The sequence below is a fragment of the Phyllostomus hastatus genome, unplaced genomic scaffold (assembly GCF_019186645.2).
Source record: "Phyllostomus hastatus isolate PE091 unplaced genomic scaffold, TTU_PhHast_1.1 phas_contig_86, whole genome shotgun sequence".
Classification (NCBI taxonomy): Eukaryota; Metazoa; Chordata; class Mammalia; order Chiroptera; family Phyllostomidae; genus Phyllostomus; species Phyllostomus hastatus.
In genome coordinates this window covers 93519995-93537659 of record NW_025333977.1, presented here as the reverse complement: position 1 = coordinate 93537659, position 17665 = coordinate 93519995, and the positions used below count along the sequence as shown (strand labels likewise).

At 42.7% G+C, this 17665-nt stretch overlaps 1 protein-coding gene across 1 annotated transcript; it reads right to left on the bottom strand.

Moving 5' to 3' along the window:
• Nucleotides 1-2985: 2985 nt before the first annotated feature.
• Nucleotides 2986-15516, bottom strand: LOC123827523 (somatomedin-B and thrombospondin type-1 domain-containing protein-like). Its single transcript, XM_045852040.1, has 4 exons — nucleotides 15436-15516; nucleotides 8606-8800; nucleotides 8100-8194; nucleotides 2986-3272 (listed from the first exon to the last, which is right to left on the bottom strand). The coding sequence occupies exons 1-4, from the start codon at nucleotides 15494-15496 to the stop codon at nucleotides 3183-3185; spliced, it is 441 nt and encodes a 146-aa protein (XP_045707996.1). The 5' UTR covers nucleotides 15497-15516; the 3' UTR covers nucleotides 2986-3182.
• Nucleotides 15517-17665: the final 2149 nt, after the last annotated feature.

Genomic DNA, 17665 nt, shown 5'->3' with positions numbered 1-17665 from the left:
TGAGGGGGAATAATGGCAGCTGCACTTTTGGAAGGCACTGCTTTAGTCAGATAAAGAAAGTTCAGATAAGATTTCTTTCTGTATCTTCAGTAGCTCAAATGCTTCCACTTTTAATCTTTATACCAAGTCTGGGGTTCCAAGTAGATCCTCACAGGCTCAAAACATTGAGTGTGCACACACTGTGTAGATGGGACCCTGTCAGGCAGGAGAGGCACTGAGAATCATCTAAGTATGCCAGGCCCTGAGAGTGGGCCCCCTTCCAAGCCCTGCTTCCTTGGGTGGTAGCATAGGAAACTCCAGGGAGCCCTCTGTTCATTTGTCCATTCATTTCTTTTGTTCAAATGTAACTTATACACAGTAAACTATATCAACCTTAAGTGGTATATTGCTTGATGAATTTTTACATATGTATACTCCCAGGATGTATCTGCCACTCAAATCACAATAATAGGGCATTTTCACCACCTCAACAGACTCCCTTGTGTTTCCTTCCAGTCAATATCCCCCCAAAACCACTATAGTTACTTGCATTACCATAGATTAGTTCTACCTATTTTTGAGCTTCATATAATGGACAATTATAATGCATAATTATATGGTGTCTGGCTTATTTCTCTTAACATTATGCCTGCAAGACTCACTCATATTGTTGTATACAACAGTACTTCATTCTTTTGTGTTGTTGGGTAGTATTCTATTGTATAAATATGCCACAATTTATTGATGTATTTTCCTATGGATGAACATTTGTATTGTTTCAGTTTTTCACTATTCTGAATAAAGCTGCTATGAACATTCTTGTATATGTCTTGGGTATACACACAGGAGTGGAATTGCTGGGTCTGTGGGTATACATGTGTTTACTTTAGTATATAGAATAAAACAATTTTCCAAATTGATTGTGCCAGCTCATTCCACGCCAGCAAATTATGATAGTTCCAGATGCTTCACAGTCTCATCAATAATTGGTATCATTGGTCCTTTTAACTTTAGATGTTCTTGTGGATGTGGATTTCTCATTGTAGTTTAACTTGCAGCCCTCCGTTGTCCCAGGTGGTATGATGCTGCCAGGGAAATGACTTTCACAGGGAAGGTTATTTGGAAGACACAGGATGGGAGAATGAAGGGTCAAGTAGAAATAAAATATGCATGCATGCCCAGGCCAGGTGGCTCAGTTAGTTGGAGTGTTATCCCGTGCACCAGAAGGTTGCAGGTTCAATCCCTGTTCAGGGCACATAACCTAGGTTGAGGGTTCTACCCCATGTCAGGAAGCAACCAATCAATGTTTCTCTCACTGTCTCTGTCTCTCTCTCCCTCCCCCTTCCTTTCTCTTTAAAATTAATAAACATATCCTTGGGTGAGGATTAAAATAGTGCATGCACATGTGCACACACACACATACTCAACTAGAGAGGAACCTGTGACAGTACTGGAACATCTCAGAAACTGTCTCTTTAGTTTGAATAAACTTAGCTATGAGGATGCCAACAGGATGATCCACCCCAACCAGAGAGGCCACATATCACAGTCTCACCTGCAAAACTCTTCCTAGAAAGGAAAGGAGAGCTCAGGCTCTGGAGGTACGAGTGGGTGCACTCAAAGAGGGCCCGCTGCTGTCTCTATCCTAGGCTCCTCTGTCCCTGGCAGGAGGAGAAACATGTAGCTGGAAGAGCTGGAGGGAACAAACATATGTTTCTGAAAGCCCATGGGTGGGATACCTTACATATACCATTTCAAGTCCTCTTGGCCTCATGCCCTACTCCAGCCACTACTGCAGAGACCATTTTCCCAGGAGCAACCAGGCAGTGTCTTGCCATGTGCCATTTGATCTCTGCCTCAGGGTTTCCCTGACACCAAGGCTTGGGGTGCTTCTGGGAGCTGCTCAGCTCTCACATACCAGCAACAAAAGGACTGGGAGAGTCAACCACCTATAGGGCAATCCATAGATGATGGGAATGGGAGCCAATGGGTAGATGCTTCCCATTTCATTCCTGGGACTGATGCTTCTCAGACACACTTTATAAGACTTCTTAGAAGATCCCACAGGATGAAGCCACCAGTTAGCCATAGCAGATGCTAACCGGGTAAGCATCTTTGTACTGGGTCTCGCTTGTTCCTTGTTCTACTATCCCTTTCTCTCACCCCTACTCACTGGGATTGTGTTTCTAAATAAATTATTCATGTTCTGCTTTCAGAGAAATTAAGATTAGCAAAAGTGTAGGGCGCGTCTTGGATGGGGGTAATGGGTTGTTCTATTCATTTGGAACACAGGGGCGGGAAGAAGAACAGCTAGTTGGTAATAAGGCAAAAATGTGCCTTGGGGCCATGAAGCCAGTGACGGTTTTTGAGTAGGGAGCTGGCAACACGAGAGCTCTGCCTTGGGCAGTGCAACATGGGCAGAGATCAGTTAGGGGACAGTCCAGGACAAGAGGACCGGTTAGGAGGCTGTGACCTGGGACTTGGGCAGTGTGACTATAAGGGGAGCATATATCTACCACATTGTGAAGTAGAAGTAGAAAGATTTGGCACCTTGCAGAGGACGGCTAGGGGCAGAGAGAAGCAGAAGATGGCCCGGAGGTCTAGAGTCCAGAAGGCTGGAGGGCAGGGATCTATTCATAGAATAGGAGGAGGAGGAGGTCTGTGAGGGCAGGCGAAGGGCTCAGCAGACCGCCAAAACTCCTGGCATCACCTTCCTACCTCTCTGAAATCCTCACATGAGGAGTCTCTCCCCCAGAAGTCAGTCCAAGCCCACCAGAAGATGGACCCCTGACTCTCTTTTCACCCTGGGAAGAGAAAGGGTGGGCATGAGGTTACAGGACTCAGACCATGCTAGTACAGGACTTACAGGCAGTTATATGGTACCTGGGAAGGAATATTGGAGAGGCATAAATTACTTAGCCAAAGGGTGCTAGGTTCTTTCTTTCTACTTTAAAGGAAGGTTTGCAAGATTTGCTGTGACCATCACAAAATAACGAACACCATGAGCCAAATGCATGTGTTTTAATCCATATGGCTGATTCTATGCAGATTTTGATGTGTTTACAACAATTGCAGATTTCCATTTTCCTCTGGTTGGACCACTGTGGAAGCACACAGGATGGCGGCTGAGAGGCAAGCGCCACTGTGCCCAGCAGGTCCAGGTGGGCGAAGTGAACTCTGCTCCCTGGCCCTGGGGAGGAGCTTCAGGAGAGGTGTGAGGCTCTCTCCCTGGCTCCCTTCACGGAGATGGAGAAGGACATCCCTGGGAGGCTGGTTTGGAGAGACCGCTGGACCTAAATGAGCAGAAAGTGAAGGCCTGTTCCTTCTCTAGCTCAGTTAGACCTGTACGGATCTGTGGCCTGTTAGGAACCAGGCAGCACAGCAGGAAGTGAGCGGAGGAGGAGAGATCTAAGCTTCATCTGTATTTACAGCTGCTCCCCATTGCTTGCATTATCTTATCACCAGAGCCTCGCCCGATGTCAGATCAAGAGCAACATTAGATTCTCATGGCAGTGCTAACCCCACTGTGAACTGCACATGCAAGGGATCTAGGTTTCATGCTCCTTATGAGACTCTAATGCCTGATCTTAGGTGAAGCTCAGGCTGTGACGCCAGCCCTGGGGAGCGGCTGCAAAAACAGATTGTCATTAGCAGAGAGGTTTGACTGCACAGAGACGATAATAAATCAATCACTTGCAGACTCATATCAAAACCCTATCTGTGAGTGATAAGTGACAATTAAACTGCATCTGGTGGCAGGCTTTATAGTGGCAAGTGAGTTGATGTACTTCAATTGCACAGCTGTATCTGGTGGCAGGCTTTAAGTCAGAATCTGAAACTTATTTTAGTCCGCACATGGCCCACTCATTATTTTATTTACCATTTCCATCTGCACCTCTTTCTCACACTGTGCACTTGTTTCAGTCACAGTTTTGGTAAGCCCACATGGTAACCCTAGCCAAAATGAATAAAAAACGTATGTTGTTGGAGAGCTTCTTTGAAAAGTGGGAAAGACCCAATGATGAGACAGGAGACTCTAAGACTGCCAGGAAAAAGAAAGCTGCATTTAAAAGAAAATACCAAAAGTCCTACTTAAATTATGGGCTCCTTGCAACAGGTGAATCACATTCTCTAAGCCTGCTTTGTATAATATGTGCAACCAGCTATCCAATGAAGTCATGAAACCTTCAAAACTGCCCTGCCACTTGCAGACCAAGCACTCTGCATTAAAAGACAAGCCTTTGGAGTTTTTCAAAAGAAAAAAAAACATGAACATGAAGAACAGAAGCAATCATTGAAGGCCACCACTTCATCAAATGTGTCTGCACTGAGAGCAAGGCTGATCACCTTGCTAAGGCTAAGAAGCCCTTTACTATTAGTAAAGAGTTGATCCTGCCTGCTGCTAAGGATATTTGTCTTGAGTTTTTAGAAGCTCCCATTCCAAAGGTGACACATGCTCCTCTTTCATCTAGCACCATAACTAGATGAATTGATGAAATAGCAGAGGGTATTGAGGCACAATTGTTAGAGGGGATTAGTGTGTCACCATGGTATGCAATTCAGGTTGACGAGTTTACCAATGCTGATAACAAGGCAACAATGCTTGCTTTTGTGTGATATATTGTTCAGGAGGATGTACATGAGCATATTTTATGTGCACTTTTGTTGCCAACCAACACCACAGCTGCAGAAGTATTCAAGTCTTTGAATGATTACATATCAGGAAAACCGAATTGGTCACTTTTTGTTGATATGCACACAGATGGGGCAGCTGCCATGACTGGACAGCTTTCTGGTTTCACTACTCAGGTCAAAGTGATCACTTCTGAATGTGAGTCTATGCACTGTGTCATCCATAGAGAAATGCTGGCTAGCCGAAAAATGTCACCTGAACTTAACAACATTTTGCAGGATGTGATTAAAATGATCAGCCACATTAAAGTACATGCTCTTAACTCATGTCTGTTCACGCAGCTCTGTGAGGGGATGGGCGCAGAGCACACATGTCTTCTCTGACACACAGAGGTGAGATGACTTTCTAAAGGGAGATTGCTGCCATAGTTTTTGAGTTATGACAGCTGTTCCAGAGGTTTCTTTTAGAAAAACAGTCACCCCTGGTAGCACATTTCAGTGACACAGAATGAGTTGCAAAACTTGCTTGTGTGACATATTCAAACTGCTCAAGGAACTCAATCTGTAACTTCAGGGGACAACAACAACTGTGTCCTAGTTGGCAGATAAAGTGGCTGCATTCAAAGCCAAACTGGAATTATGAGGGCGACAAGTGAACATTGGGATTTTTGACATGTTTCAAACATTAGCAGGGATTTAGAAAGAGACTGAGCCAGGGCCTTCTTTCTCTTAGCTGGTGCATGATCCCCTCAACTTTCAAGAGTATGAGCATTACTGCCCTGGCTGGCATAGCTCAGTGGATTGAGCATGGGCTGCGAACCAAAATGTCGCAGGTTTGATTCCCAGCCAGGGTACATGCCTGGGTTGCAGGCCATAACCCCCAGCAACCGCACATTGATGTTTCTCTCTATATATCTCCCTCCCTTCCCTCTCTAAAAATAAATAAATAAAATCTAAAAAAAAGAGTATGAGCATTACTTCTCAGTCACAAAAGACCCCCAAACTGGGAAGGAATGGATCTGCAACCCATTTATGAATAAGCCAGGTGCTGGAAGAAAATCAACTGCTTGAGATCGCAAATGACGGTGGCTTAAAATTATGTCTGCTTCTATTTCCAACATACTATCTTGGTGATGCTGGGTTTTCTGCAGCAACAGCAACCAAAATGAGATTACAGAGTAAGTTGGACATAAGCAACACACTTTGGGTGTCACTGTCTCCTGTGACCACAGATGGGATCATCTAGTTGCAGGAAAACAAGCTCAGGATTCCCACTGATTCTGCATTATGGTGAGTTGTATAATTATTTCATTATATATTACAATGTAATAATAATAGAAATAAAGTTCACAATAAATGTAATGCTCTTGAATCATCCCCAAACCACACCCCTCTTACCCCAGTCCATGAAAAATTGCCTTCCATGAAACTGGTCCCTGGTGCCAAAAAGTCGGGGGACCAATGAGGAAAGGGAAGCTCAAAAAGGCTAAAGGAGTTGCAGGAAGTCACCCAAGTAATAAGTGATGGAACCAGGGCTTGAACCCAGGTCTACGTGGCTCTGGGTCCAGGCTCTTTCCATTGCATTATGCTGTCTTTCTCTCTTCTCAGAGTCATCATGTGCTAGCATGGGGCCCAAGGCTTCACCTCCAGTGCTGGGCAGAGAGATCTGAAAAGGTCAGGGCTGAAGCCAGGACGCAGAAGAAAAGTAAAGAACAGAGGATGACTAGGACAGAAAGCAGCAAAGTACAGTCTATGAGCCAAATCTGTCTTGCTGCCTGTTTTTTGTATAGTTAACAAGTTAAGATTTTTTTTTTACATTTAGAGTTCCAGCCAAGATGGAGGTGTAGGTAGAAACCCTTCTTTTCCTTGCACAACCAAAAGGAGGATAACAACCAATCTAAAATCAATAAACAACCGGAAGTGCCAGACAATCAAACTGCGTGGAACTCTGAAAACCAAGAAATTAAAGAAATAGTCAATGAGAACAACCAGACCGGGTAAGACAGCAGATGGAGAGAACCCGAGGCAAGGTGGTGGGCCACGAGGGTGGGGTGACTGAATGGGAAACTGAGACTCAGAGATGACTGTGGGCTCCAGCAGTTGCTGCAGTGGGAACTCCCAGTCTCACATGAGAATTTGTTGGAAAGCAAGCTAGAGCTGAGCAGGTGAGCTGCATTGTTCCCTCTCTGGCCCCTCCCCCACAGGCAACCCTGCAGTGCGCAACACAGGGTTGCCCTGCCCTGGTGAATACCTAAGGTCCCACCCCCTTACATTTTAACAGGGGCCCGAAGACAAAGAAATAGGGCCAAAATGAAAGAACAAAGCAAAACTTCAGAAAGAGAGCTAAGCAATGAGGAGATAGCCAACCTATCTGATGAAGAATTTAAAGCCCTTAGTAATCAAAATGCTCACAAAACTGATTAAGCTTGGTTGGAAAATGAAAGAACAAAGGAAAGATACCCAAAATGAAATAAATCAAAATATTCAGAGAACCAATAGTGACAGGAAGGAAACCAGGACTCAAATCAACATTTAGAACAAAAGGAAGAAATAAACATCCAACCCTAACAGAATGAAGAAACAAGAATTCAAAAAAGTGAAGAGAGGCTTATGAACCTCTGGGACACCTTAAAACATTCCAATATCTGTACTATAGGGTTCCAGAAGGAGAAGAACAAGAGCAAGAAATTGAACACTTATTTGAACAAATAATGAAGGAAAATTTCCCCAATCTGGCAAAGGAAATAGACTTTCAGGAAGTCTAGGAACCTCAGAGAGTCCCAAAGAAGTTGGACCTAAAAAAGCACACACCAAGGCACATCATCATTACATTAGCCAAGATTAAAGATAAGGAGAGAATCTTAAAAGCAGCAAGAAGAAAGGAAAGAGTTACCTACAAAGGAGTGCCCATTAGACTATCAGGTGATTTCTCCAAAGAAACCTTTGGAGAAACCTTACAGGCAAAAAGGGGCTGGAAAGAAGTATTCAAAGTCATGAAGGGCAAGGACCTACATCCAAGATTACTCTATCCAGCCAAAGCTGTGATTTAGAATGGAAGGAGAGATAAAGTGCTTCTCAGAAAAGATCAAGGTAAAGGAGTTCATCATCACCAACCATTATTATATGAAATGTTAAAGGGACTTCTCTAAGAAAAGGAATATCAAAAATATGAACAGTGAAATGATAATAAATTCATAACTGTCAACAAATGAACCTAAAATTTTTGTTTACATTTTTAAGTGGTTGAAAAAAGTCAAAAGAAGAATAATAGTTCATGACACATGAACACTATATAAAATCCAAGAGTCAGATTCCATGGGTAGAAACCCTGGCTTCTAGCCCTAAAACCATGGCTGCGATGGAGTTCTGCCCCAGCTCAGGCCTCTTTCCTGACTTTGGCAGTTGCTCCCTGACTTTGGGACCTGAAAGCCAGGGAGGCAGGAGCAGGTTGCCACCACCCTTTCTGGGAGAATCTCTAGGGCACTCACCATGCTCTGCATCCTGTCGACATTGATTCTGGCAGCACTTGGTGCATTCTCCACCCTCAACACCATCTGCAGCACCATCTTGGTATTCTGAGAAGCTGGGAAACGTTGGATGAAAGCTCCTGTATTTGTCCCTGCCTTCCATCCCCCTGCTACTACCCAGCATCCTCTGCACCTCTCTTCAGACTCCTGTCTGTCCTCAAAATCTACACAGGACAGTCAAGAGGCAGCTACACTGCAAGAGAAGGTGGGCAGTTAGGTAGAACCCAATCACCCTATTCCCCACCCTGATCCCCAACCACCAACAGCTAACCTCTCCCTGTGGGACCTGGAAAAGTGGCTCAGAGGGGACCGAAGGTGGTAAGGAGCAGTGAGGGAACAAAGCTGGAAGGAATGTGTAGGCAATTTTGACATAAAATGGACAGACTGGAAGGACCTCAGGCTTATTAGGGACCTCAGGCATTTACATCCTGGCCTTGGCCTGAAGTACATATGAGAGAGGGGCTTACCTCTGTCAGTCACAGCACCCAGATCTTCTGGGGGTTGAAAAGAGCCTGCATGTGAGTTACCAGAGTTGCAGAGGGCATGATGGTCTGGGCAGCAGTCAGGTACCACACGACAGAATGCATCACAGTAGCAGCTCCCTCTCTTGCAGTGGTGATCTCTTCCAAGGCAGCAGAGAGGCTGGGGTTGGGAGCAGCTGCCTACAGGAAAAGAGACATTAAAAATAGAGGTATTTAACATATGGTGCTGGAAAACTATATATCCATATGCAAAAGAATGAATTTGGACCTCTACCTCACACCATACACAAAAACTAACTCAAAATAGATCACAGATCTAAATGTAAAAGTTAAAACTATAAAACTTTCAGGCAAATACAAAGATGTAAATCATTATGTCTTTACACTAAGTCATGATTTCTCAGATATGATACCAAAAGCACAAGTGACAAAAGAAAAAATAGACAAACTAGATTTGATCAAAAATTAAGTTTTGTGCCTCTAAGGATACTATCAAGAAAGTAAAAAGACAACCCATGGAATGGGAGAAACAGTATGTAAATCACATAAGTGATAAAAACATTTTATCTAGAATATGTAAAGAACTCCCACAACACAACAACAACAAAAAAGACAAACAACCCAACTTTTAAATGGGCAAAGAATATATCCAGCCCTGATCAGCATGGCTCAGCTGGTTGAGCATCATCCTGCAAAGCAAGAGGTTGACAGTTCACTTCCCAGTCAGGACACATGCCCGCGTTGCAGGCCCTGTCCCCAATTGGGGCACATGTGAGAAGCAACTGATTGATGTTTTCCTCCCTCCTTTCTCCTCTCTTTAAAAATAAATAAATAAATCTTTTTTTTTTCTTAAAAGAAGATATATAAATGGCCAATAAGCTCATGAAAGGAGACATCATTAGTCATCCAAGAAAAATGCAAATCAAAGCCACGATGAGATACCACTTCATTCCAAGTAGGATGACTAAAACAAAAAGAAAAGAAAACAAGCATTAATGAGAATGTGGAGAAATTGGAACCTCATGCACTGCTAGTAAAATTGAAAAATGGCACAACCACATTGAAAAACAGTTTGACAGTTTCTTAGAATGTTTAACATAGAGTTAACCTTATGGGTCAGCAATTCCACTTCGGGGTATATACATAAGAGAACTGAAAATATATGTTTACATAAAAATTTGCACATGAATGTTCTTAGTGGCATTATTCATAATAGCCAAAAAGCAGAAACAATTCAAATGTCCATCAGCTGATGAATGGATAAAACAAATATGGTATATCTACACAACAGAATATTATTCAGCCATAAAACAGAATGAAGTATTGATTTTCCTACCATCCACTTCATGATGAGGGAGTTTATCTCCTTTAAGGGATGGGGAAAGCAAGGCATTGGCAGATAGGGACTATTGTCCAAGTTACGTGCTAATTCTGTGACTCAGGTGGAAATAGGCCCCAGGTGTTCTCATGCCCAGGACTCTCAATGCTATTCTCTACTTTACCTTGACCTTTCCAATTACCTCCTGGTGCATTAGCACCTGCCTGGGGCTTTGTTTAGAAAATAAATTTGAGGGCCTTCCAAAGTTGACATGATCAACAGGGAGCAGACTTCTGAGAGAATGTAGGGTTAGGTGTGGCCAACCCAGCATGTTATGGAAATAGGGGCTAGCAGGTGTCTGATGAAAGGGGAGCAGTGGGCCAGGGGCTCAGACCTCTCAAGGTAATGGTGAGATGGCTGGGCTGGGCCAGGGTGGAGGCTCTGAATTTGGTCTGGCTTCTGCCTGTTGTTCAGCTCAGGAGTCTCCTGTAGATGATCAGTTTCCCTTCTCGCATCCCTCTTCCCAAGTGCCTGGTCCAGCCTCAGATTGTCACCAATACCAGGGATGGAACAAAGAGAACTGGAGCTGGAAAGAGCCCCAGGGCCCATCCAAACAAGGGTTGGAGCCCACTTGTGAGTCATAGATCAATTCAGTGGTCTGACCAACATTTGTTGGGATAGGATAGGATAGGATAGGATAGGACAGGACAGGATGGAATAGAAAATATCCACATACATTGTTTATATAAATGTACGTTGGAGTTTGAAATTTTTGTTTTATATATATGCATGTATGTACTGGGTCACAGTGCAAAATATATTTATTAATGTGGATTATAGCCAGAAAAGATTAAAAGTCACTGATCTAGAAATAAAAAAGCCACTTTCCCAAGGTCCTGTTTGAGAGGGTGACAGAGCTGGAAGTAGAACCAGCAAACCCAGCTTCTCACTTGCTCTTCCCACCACACCATGCTCAGGGTTCACATTTAAAAGGCCTCTGGTTGCACTTGCTACCAATCTCTGCCATTCTCTAAACACCCTGTATACTTCTGCTTTTGAGCCATTGCTCAAGCTGTTTCTTCTTCTTAAAAGACCTTTCCTCCCATAGACACTAGCAGAAAACATTTTTATCTTTCAGGGTCATGTTTAAATTCAGTCTTCCCAGGGTTGCTAAAGAACTAGCTTCTTATTCTGAAAATGGCAATTAAGAATCAAACATTTATCCAATGGCTAAATGTGAATAACCAACCAAAGGGAAATATCTTCTTTATAGGAGAATTCCAGCTAATAAATTCAGAAGGAATGATAGAATTAGAAAACAGCCAGTTTGAAGACACTAATAAAGCAAAGGAATCTAATGGACAATCATCAGTGCAGGCTAAAACCGTTAAAGAACGGCCGAGAGGGAACTATGATAATAGACTTAAAATGGATGCAGCGGGCTGATCAACTTTAACACCAGTAAAAGTAGAGCAACTAAACATTGTATGTCTCCTTCAAGATGCCATAGGAAGTACAAAGCCCCACCTATAAATATTCCTCCCAAAAGAAATGAACTGTAACTGACAGATTTCAGAAAATGCAGAGGACAGAGGGATATCCACAAGGATTCAGTTAGACAAATCCAGAGTGTAGAACATTCTACAGGACAAATGACCTGGTTTCTTTTCAATGAATTAACAGCATAAGAAAAAAAGTGGGGTGGATATAGATTCAAAGAGACTTTAGGAAATATACCAGTTAAATGCAACGTATAGACTTTGTTTGGATCCTGATTCAAATAAACCAACTACAAAAAGCCCTTTCTGACAGCTAGAGAAATATGTGCACTGATAGGCATTAAATAACAGTAATTATTTTAATTATTTCAGCTCTGATACACTACTTTGGTTATATTTTTAAAATATGGTAGATAAGAACTTGGTTAATAATTTTGAAGTTAGCCAACAGATTCATTATACTATTCTCTCTACTTTTGTATGTGTTTGAAATTTTCCATAATAGTTTTTAAAAATAAAATCAATCTATTCTGAGAAGGCTTCCTACATCCTCTCAACTGGGATTAACCTTTTTCTCTTACTCCTAAAACATATTGACTTTAACTTCTAACATAGCACCAATCCCTATCTCCATTATTGTTGCAGCCTTCTTTCTGGAGGTGTGTACCTGTCTTTCATACCAGAAACTTGAGGGCAGGAAATGCATTTTTGTATATCTAGTGCCAAATAATTTTTACTTAATTTAATTTAAAAGATCTGAATTGAACTTGGGTTCACTCTTGAGCTCCCACAGCGTCCATGAGCCAGAAGAAAGTTACAGTTCCTAATAGTCCTGACTGGCAACATCAGAAAAAAGACAGCACAGTGAGGGAAAGGAAGTCCAACTCCATGATGAGCAAGTACCCACTCACTCACTCATTCATTCATTCACTTCAGTCTATTGAGTGGCTCTCTGAGCCAAGTGCCATGGTGGATCATGGAGATACATTCCACTGCCCTGCCCTATCATCACCCCCAAAACACTTTTCAGTAGTTCAGCCTAGTGAACAGAGCATCATCACCCTAACAAGTAACCAGAATGTCATTATGTTGTATGGAAAGTGCTGTGCTGCAGTTAAAAGGAGAGAGCCACTGGGTTCGGTGAGGGGCAGTGAGCCCCTCAGAAAATGGCTTCTTGTTCTGCTCTGTAACCATCCCATTGGCTTCATATCAAGAGGCTAGTGAAGCACAAGCTGTGGAACTTACAGCCAAGATGAAGGCATAGGTAGATACACTTTCCCTCCTCATGCAACCAAAAGAAGGACAACAACAAATTTAAGAACAACAACAAAAAAAAACAACCAGCACTGCCAGAAAATCGAACTGTATGGAAGTCCAAAAACCAAGGAGTTAAAGAAGAAACATTCATTCTTCTTTAGAAGGGGAGGGGGCATTCTTCTTTAGTAGGAGGGGCAGAGACACATGGCAAGGTGGTAGCTAGAGGACCAGTCAGGTGAGGTGGCAGCTGGTGGAATGGAAGGTCCCACATGTGCATGCAGATAAACTGGGAAGAACAACTGGAGAGTGAGAAAGTTCGTGCAACCCAGAGTTCCAGTGCTGGGAAAAGAAAGCCTCAAAACCTCTGGCTGTAAAAACCTGTGTGGGTTGTGGCAGCAGGAAAAGCTGAACTGTCCAGCTTCACAGGACAGTCCACTGGAGAGACCCACAGGGTCCTAGAAAGTACACAAGCCCATACACCTGGAAATCAGTACCAAAAGGGCCCAATTTGCTTGTTGGTAGTGAGGAAGTGACAGAAAACCAGCCAAGAGCTGAGCAAGAGGCATTGTGCCCTCTTGGACCTCTTCCCTACACATAGCACCACAACGCAACCAAGTGAGTTGCCCTGCCCTGGCAAATACCTGAGCCTCTTCCCCACACAGTGTAATGGGTATGCTGAGACAAAGAAATATGGCCCAAATGAAAAAACAGATTGAAACTCAAAAAAAAAAATTTAATTGATGAAGAGATAGCCAAACTATCCAGATGCAGAGTTCAAAACACTGGTAATCAGGGTGATCACAGAAATGGTTGAGTATGGTCATAAAATAGAGGAAAAAGTGAAGATTATACAAACTGAAATAAAGAAAAATATACAGGGAACCAACAGTGAAGGGAAAGAAACCGGGACTCAAATCAGTGATTTGGAGCAGAAGGAAGAAATAAACATTCAACCAGAACAGAAGGAAGAAACAAGAAATCAAAACACTGAAGAGAGGCTTAGGAACCTCCAGGACAACCTTGAACATTCCAACATCTGAATCATAGGGGTGCCAGAAGGAGAAGAGGAAGAGCAAGAAATTGAGGACTTATTTGAACAAATAATGAAGGAGAACTTCCCTAATCTGGCAAAAGAAATAGACTTCCAGGAAGTCCAGGAGCTCAGAGAGTCCCAAAGAAGTTGGACCCAAGGAGGAACACACCAAGGCACATTTACATTACTGAAGATTAAAGATAAGAAAATAATCTTAAAAGCAGCAAGAGAAAAGGAAACAGTTACCTACAAAGGAGTTCACATAAGACTGTCCACTGATTTCTCAAAAGAAACAGAGCTGGAAAGAAGTATTCCAAGTCATGAAAGGCAAGGACCTACATCCAAGATTACTCTATCCAGCAAAGCTATCATTTAGAATGGAAGGGCAGATACAGTGCTTACCAGATAAGGTCAAGTCAAAGGAGTTTGTCATCACTAAGCCTTTATTATATGAAATGTTAAAAGGACTTATCTAAGAAAAATATCAAAACTATAAACAGTAAAATGACAACAAACTGACAACTATCAGCAACTGAACCTAAACAAATACAAAAACAAGCTAAGCAAACAACTAGAACAGGAATAGATTCACAGAAACAGAGATCACATGGAGGGTTGTCAGTGGGGAGGTGGAGAGGGGAAAATGGGGTGAAAGGTACAAGAAATAAGAAGCATAAATGGTAAGTACAAAGTAGACAGGGGGAGGTTAAGAACAGTATAGGAAATGGAGAAGCCAAAAAAACTTACATGTATGACCCATGGACATGAACTAAGGTGGGTGATGCTGGTGGGAGGTGGGTGGGATGCATGGCAGAGGGGAATAAAGGAGAGAAAAAATGGGACAATTGTAACAGCATAATTAATAAAATACACTTTTTAAGAAAGGCACAAGCTGTGGAGCCGGAAACAGGCCCAAATAGGAGTGAATGAAGAACCCAACACTAATAGTTTGCCCCCCCTCCAGAGCTATTCTCTTTAAACATGTTTTATGATTGTATTGAAGAGGTGAGCTCACACACTGCTGGGTAGGGTGAGGAAGGCAGGCCCAAGGTAGCCTCCTCCTCCCCTCTATGGTTCCCCAAAATCCTGTTCCAGCCCCAAACTCACAAACCCCACTCAGCAAAGCTGAAGCCCTGCCCTTCCCCAAAAGTCCTTTATTACAAAACAATTTAATATGCTTGTTATTACTTAAGCATGTCCCTTAAGGTTCCCACTCCCATTATATTCCTACCAATGACATCTAGCTTTTCTACAAAGAAGTTCTGATAAATACAACTTTACCCATCCATAGCATTTCTAGGGACATTTGAGCAAATCTAACAGGTTGGCACGTGGCAGCTGACCAGTGAGTCAGTCTATTAACCTGAATCTGGCTTTGTCACACCACCTTCCCTCCTTCCCCCACCCAATAGTGCACATTCTAGAGCTACATGATGCTTCTACTCACGGGAACCTCTCTGGACATTCCTCTGGACTCCCCAGTAAAAACAGAACTTCCTAAGTTAATTATAAATTGTAAATATAAAGATAGTACACAGAAAAGCCCCACATTAAGCACTAGCAGGTGCTTAGTAAGTACCTGAATAAATGAATTAATTAATGAATTAGTAAACATTAGCCCCCAGGAGGTGGATCATGCAGGAAGGAAGGAAGGAAAGAGAGAGACTAGAGACCAGGGTCCCTTTGACCTGCTAGCATGGCTCCTCACCTGTCTCTGAGTTTGGGGCCACAGGGCTCAGCCACAGCAGGAGTAAGAGAACCAGCCACATAGCTGCAAGCAGAAGCCAAGTGTTTCAGGGACCAAGGCTGAGGCTTTTAATATCCCATTCCAGCAAGCTCATTTGGTATCTGCACCCCTAGGGAGGAGCCAGCTGACACCTGGGCAAGGGCTGGGGTGTGGCACCAAGGTAGTGAGTGACACAAATGTCCCAGCTGCTTAGAATAGCTTGCACAAGCAAAGGTAATGCAGTCAAACAACTATTTTTCCATCTCCTGGGGTCTTCAGAGTCCATGAAAGGGGCAGAATCAGAAAAACCAGAGTGATATTGCTGTCAGGGAATTGGGAGATCATCCAGTCTGACCCTCCCATTTTATAGATAAGGATAAGGAGGCCCAAAGAACACAAGCAGCACCCCATTTTCACACAACTCAAATATTGTAAAGCTGAGATGAGAACCCCAATCTCCTTGTTCCCATCCAGTGCTCTTTTCATCAAAATGCCACCGAAGTATTCAGAGACACCCCTTGGGAGGACCAGCTGGGCAGCTTTATTCCCCACCTCACCCCGGAGTTGGTATAAATTGTCTACATTACATGGCTATTAAATGCTGAACAGGAGATTTGAGGGGTAGAGTACAGGAGAAGGTGAGGAATAGATATTTGAGGGTAATATCTATGATAGGAAAATGTGAAAAATCGGGTGACTCCACTGGTCACTTGGGAAATTTCTAACTATAATCTGGGACCAGTTATATCCTTGGCCCAGCCAGGTTTCTGTTCAATCCCTACATGTGGCAGAGGGTCTGTTTTAAAAGAGACAGTGGCTGCATAAAACAGCCTCAATAGTCATTCCTATCCCTACCCTATCACCTTCCACTCTAGAAGCCAGAAAAATTAAATCTTAATTTTATAGCCTCCCTTCACTTTGTGATTAATGATATAGTTCTGGACAGTAAATCATAGATAGAAATATGCTATAGAACTTCTTGGGGTTTTCTTTCTTATAGAAGGGGCAGGCAGAACAGGGGAGTTTGCTGGCAATGCCCCCTTTCCTATCTTCTTGTCTTTGATGTAATGTGATGCCTGGAGCTGTGGCAGTCATTCTATAATCATGAAGCAACAAATTACACAAGCATGGAGAGGCAACATTTTGAAGCTAGTGGAGCAGAAGGATGGAAAAAGCCTGGGCACCAAAGACATCATTGAATAATTAAACCAGGGTTACCTATCACTTCTTTGGGGCTTCTTAGAATGTGAGGGAAATAAACCTCTGTTTGTTTGCTATTTTTAGTTACAATTTCTATAACATGCAATGCATAACCACATAGTGATAATCTTTGGAACTGCTCAGGCCATACTGGAAAACTACTCTCAGGGAGGCCATGATGGAGAATGTATTCTGTAGGAGATTGGATACAATGACCCACAGAAGTCCCTTCCAGCTCATGGGGTACTGTGAGATAGAAAATAGAAAGTGAAGAAATTCATAGCTTATGAATATTTGCTTCAAGGGACACAGAAAGATTCAGGGATGGGGGTCTCAGGACTATAAATGCTGTCATTTTGCCACATTTAAAAAACTCATCAATTAACAACACTATTTAACATCCATTCTAAACCAACTTTGAGAATCCAGCAATGAACAAGACAGACAGAGTTCTACCTTCAAGGAGTTCAGTCTAGGAGTAAAGGAGGCATACCATAACTGGCAATTATAATACAATATGACAATGACTCTGACAGGGAGAGACAAAGAATGGGGACCTAACAGGGGCCTGGGAGATGGGATGAAAGCAGATGGACTGGAAAGACTTTTCAGAAGTATACTGCTTATGCCAAAACTTAGAAGATGAGTCGGATTTATCCAAGTGGAGCACTGGGTAGGATGGGAGAATGTTCCAAGAAAGGGAATGACATGTTTAGAAGTTCCCATGTCATACATTTAATTCTCATCATTTATTTTCATTACTGTATAATATTGCACTATGATATGAATGTAAAATCATGATGATGCTATAGAAAACAATACAGTGGTTCCTCAAATAACTAAAAACAGAATTGCCATATGATCCAGCAATTCCACATTTAGGTATATATCAAAAGAATTGAAAGCAGGGAATGAACAGATATTTGTACACCAATGTTCACAGCAGCATTATTCACAATAGCCAAAAGGTGAAAGCAATCTTAGTGTCTAATGGATAACCCAAGTGTGAATG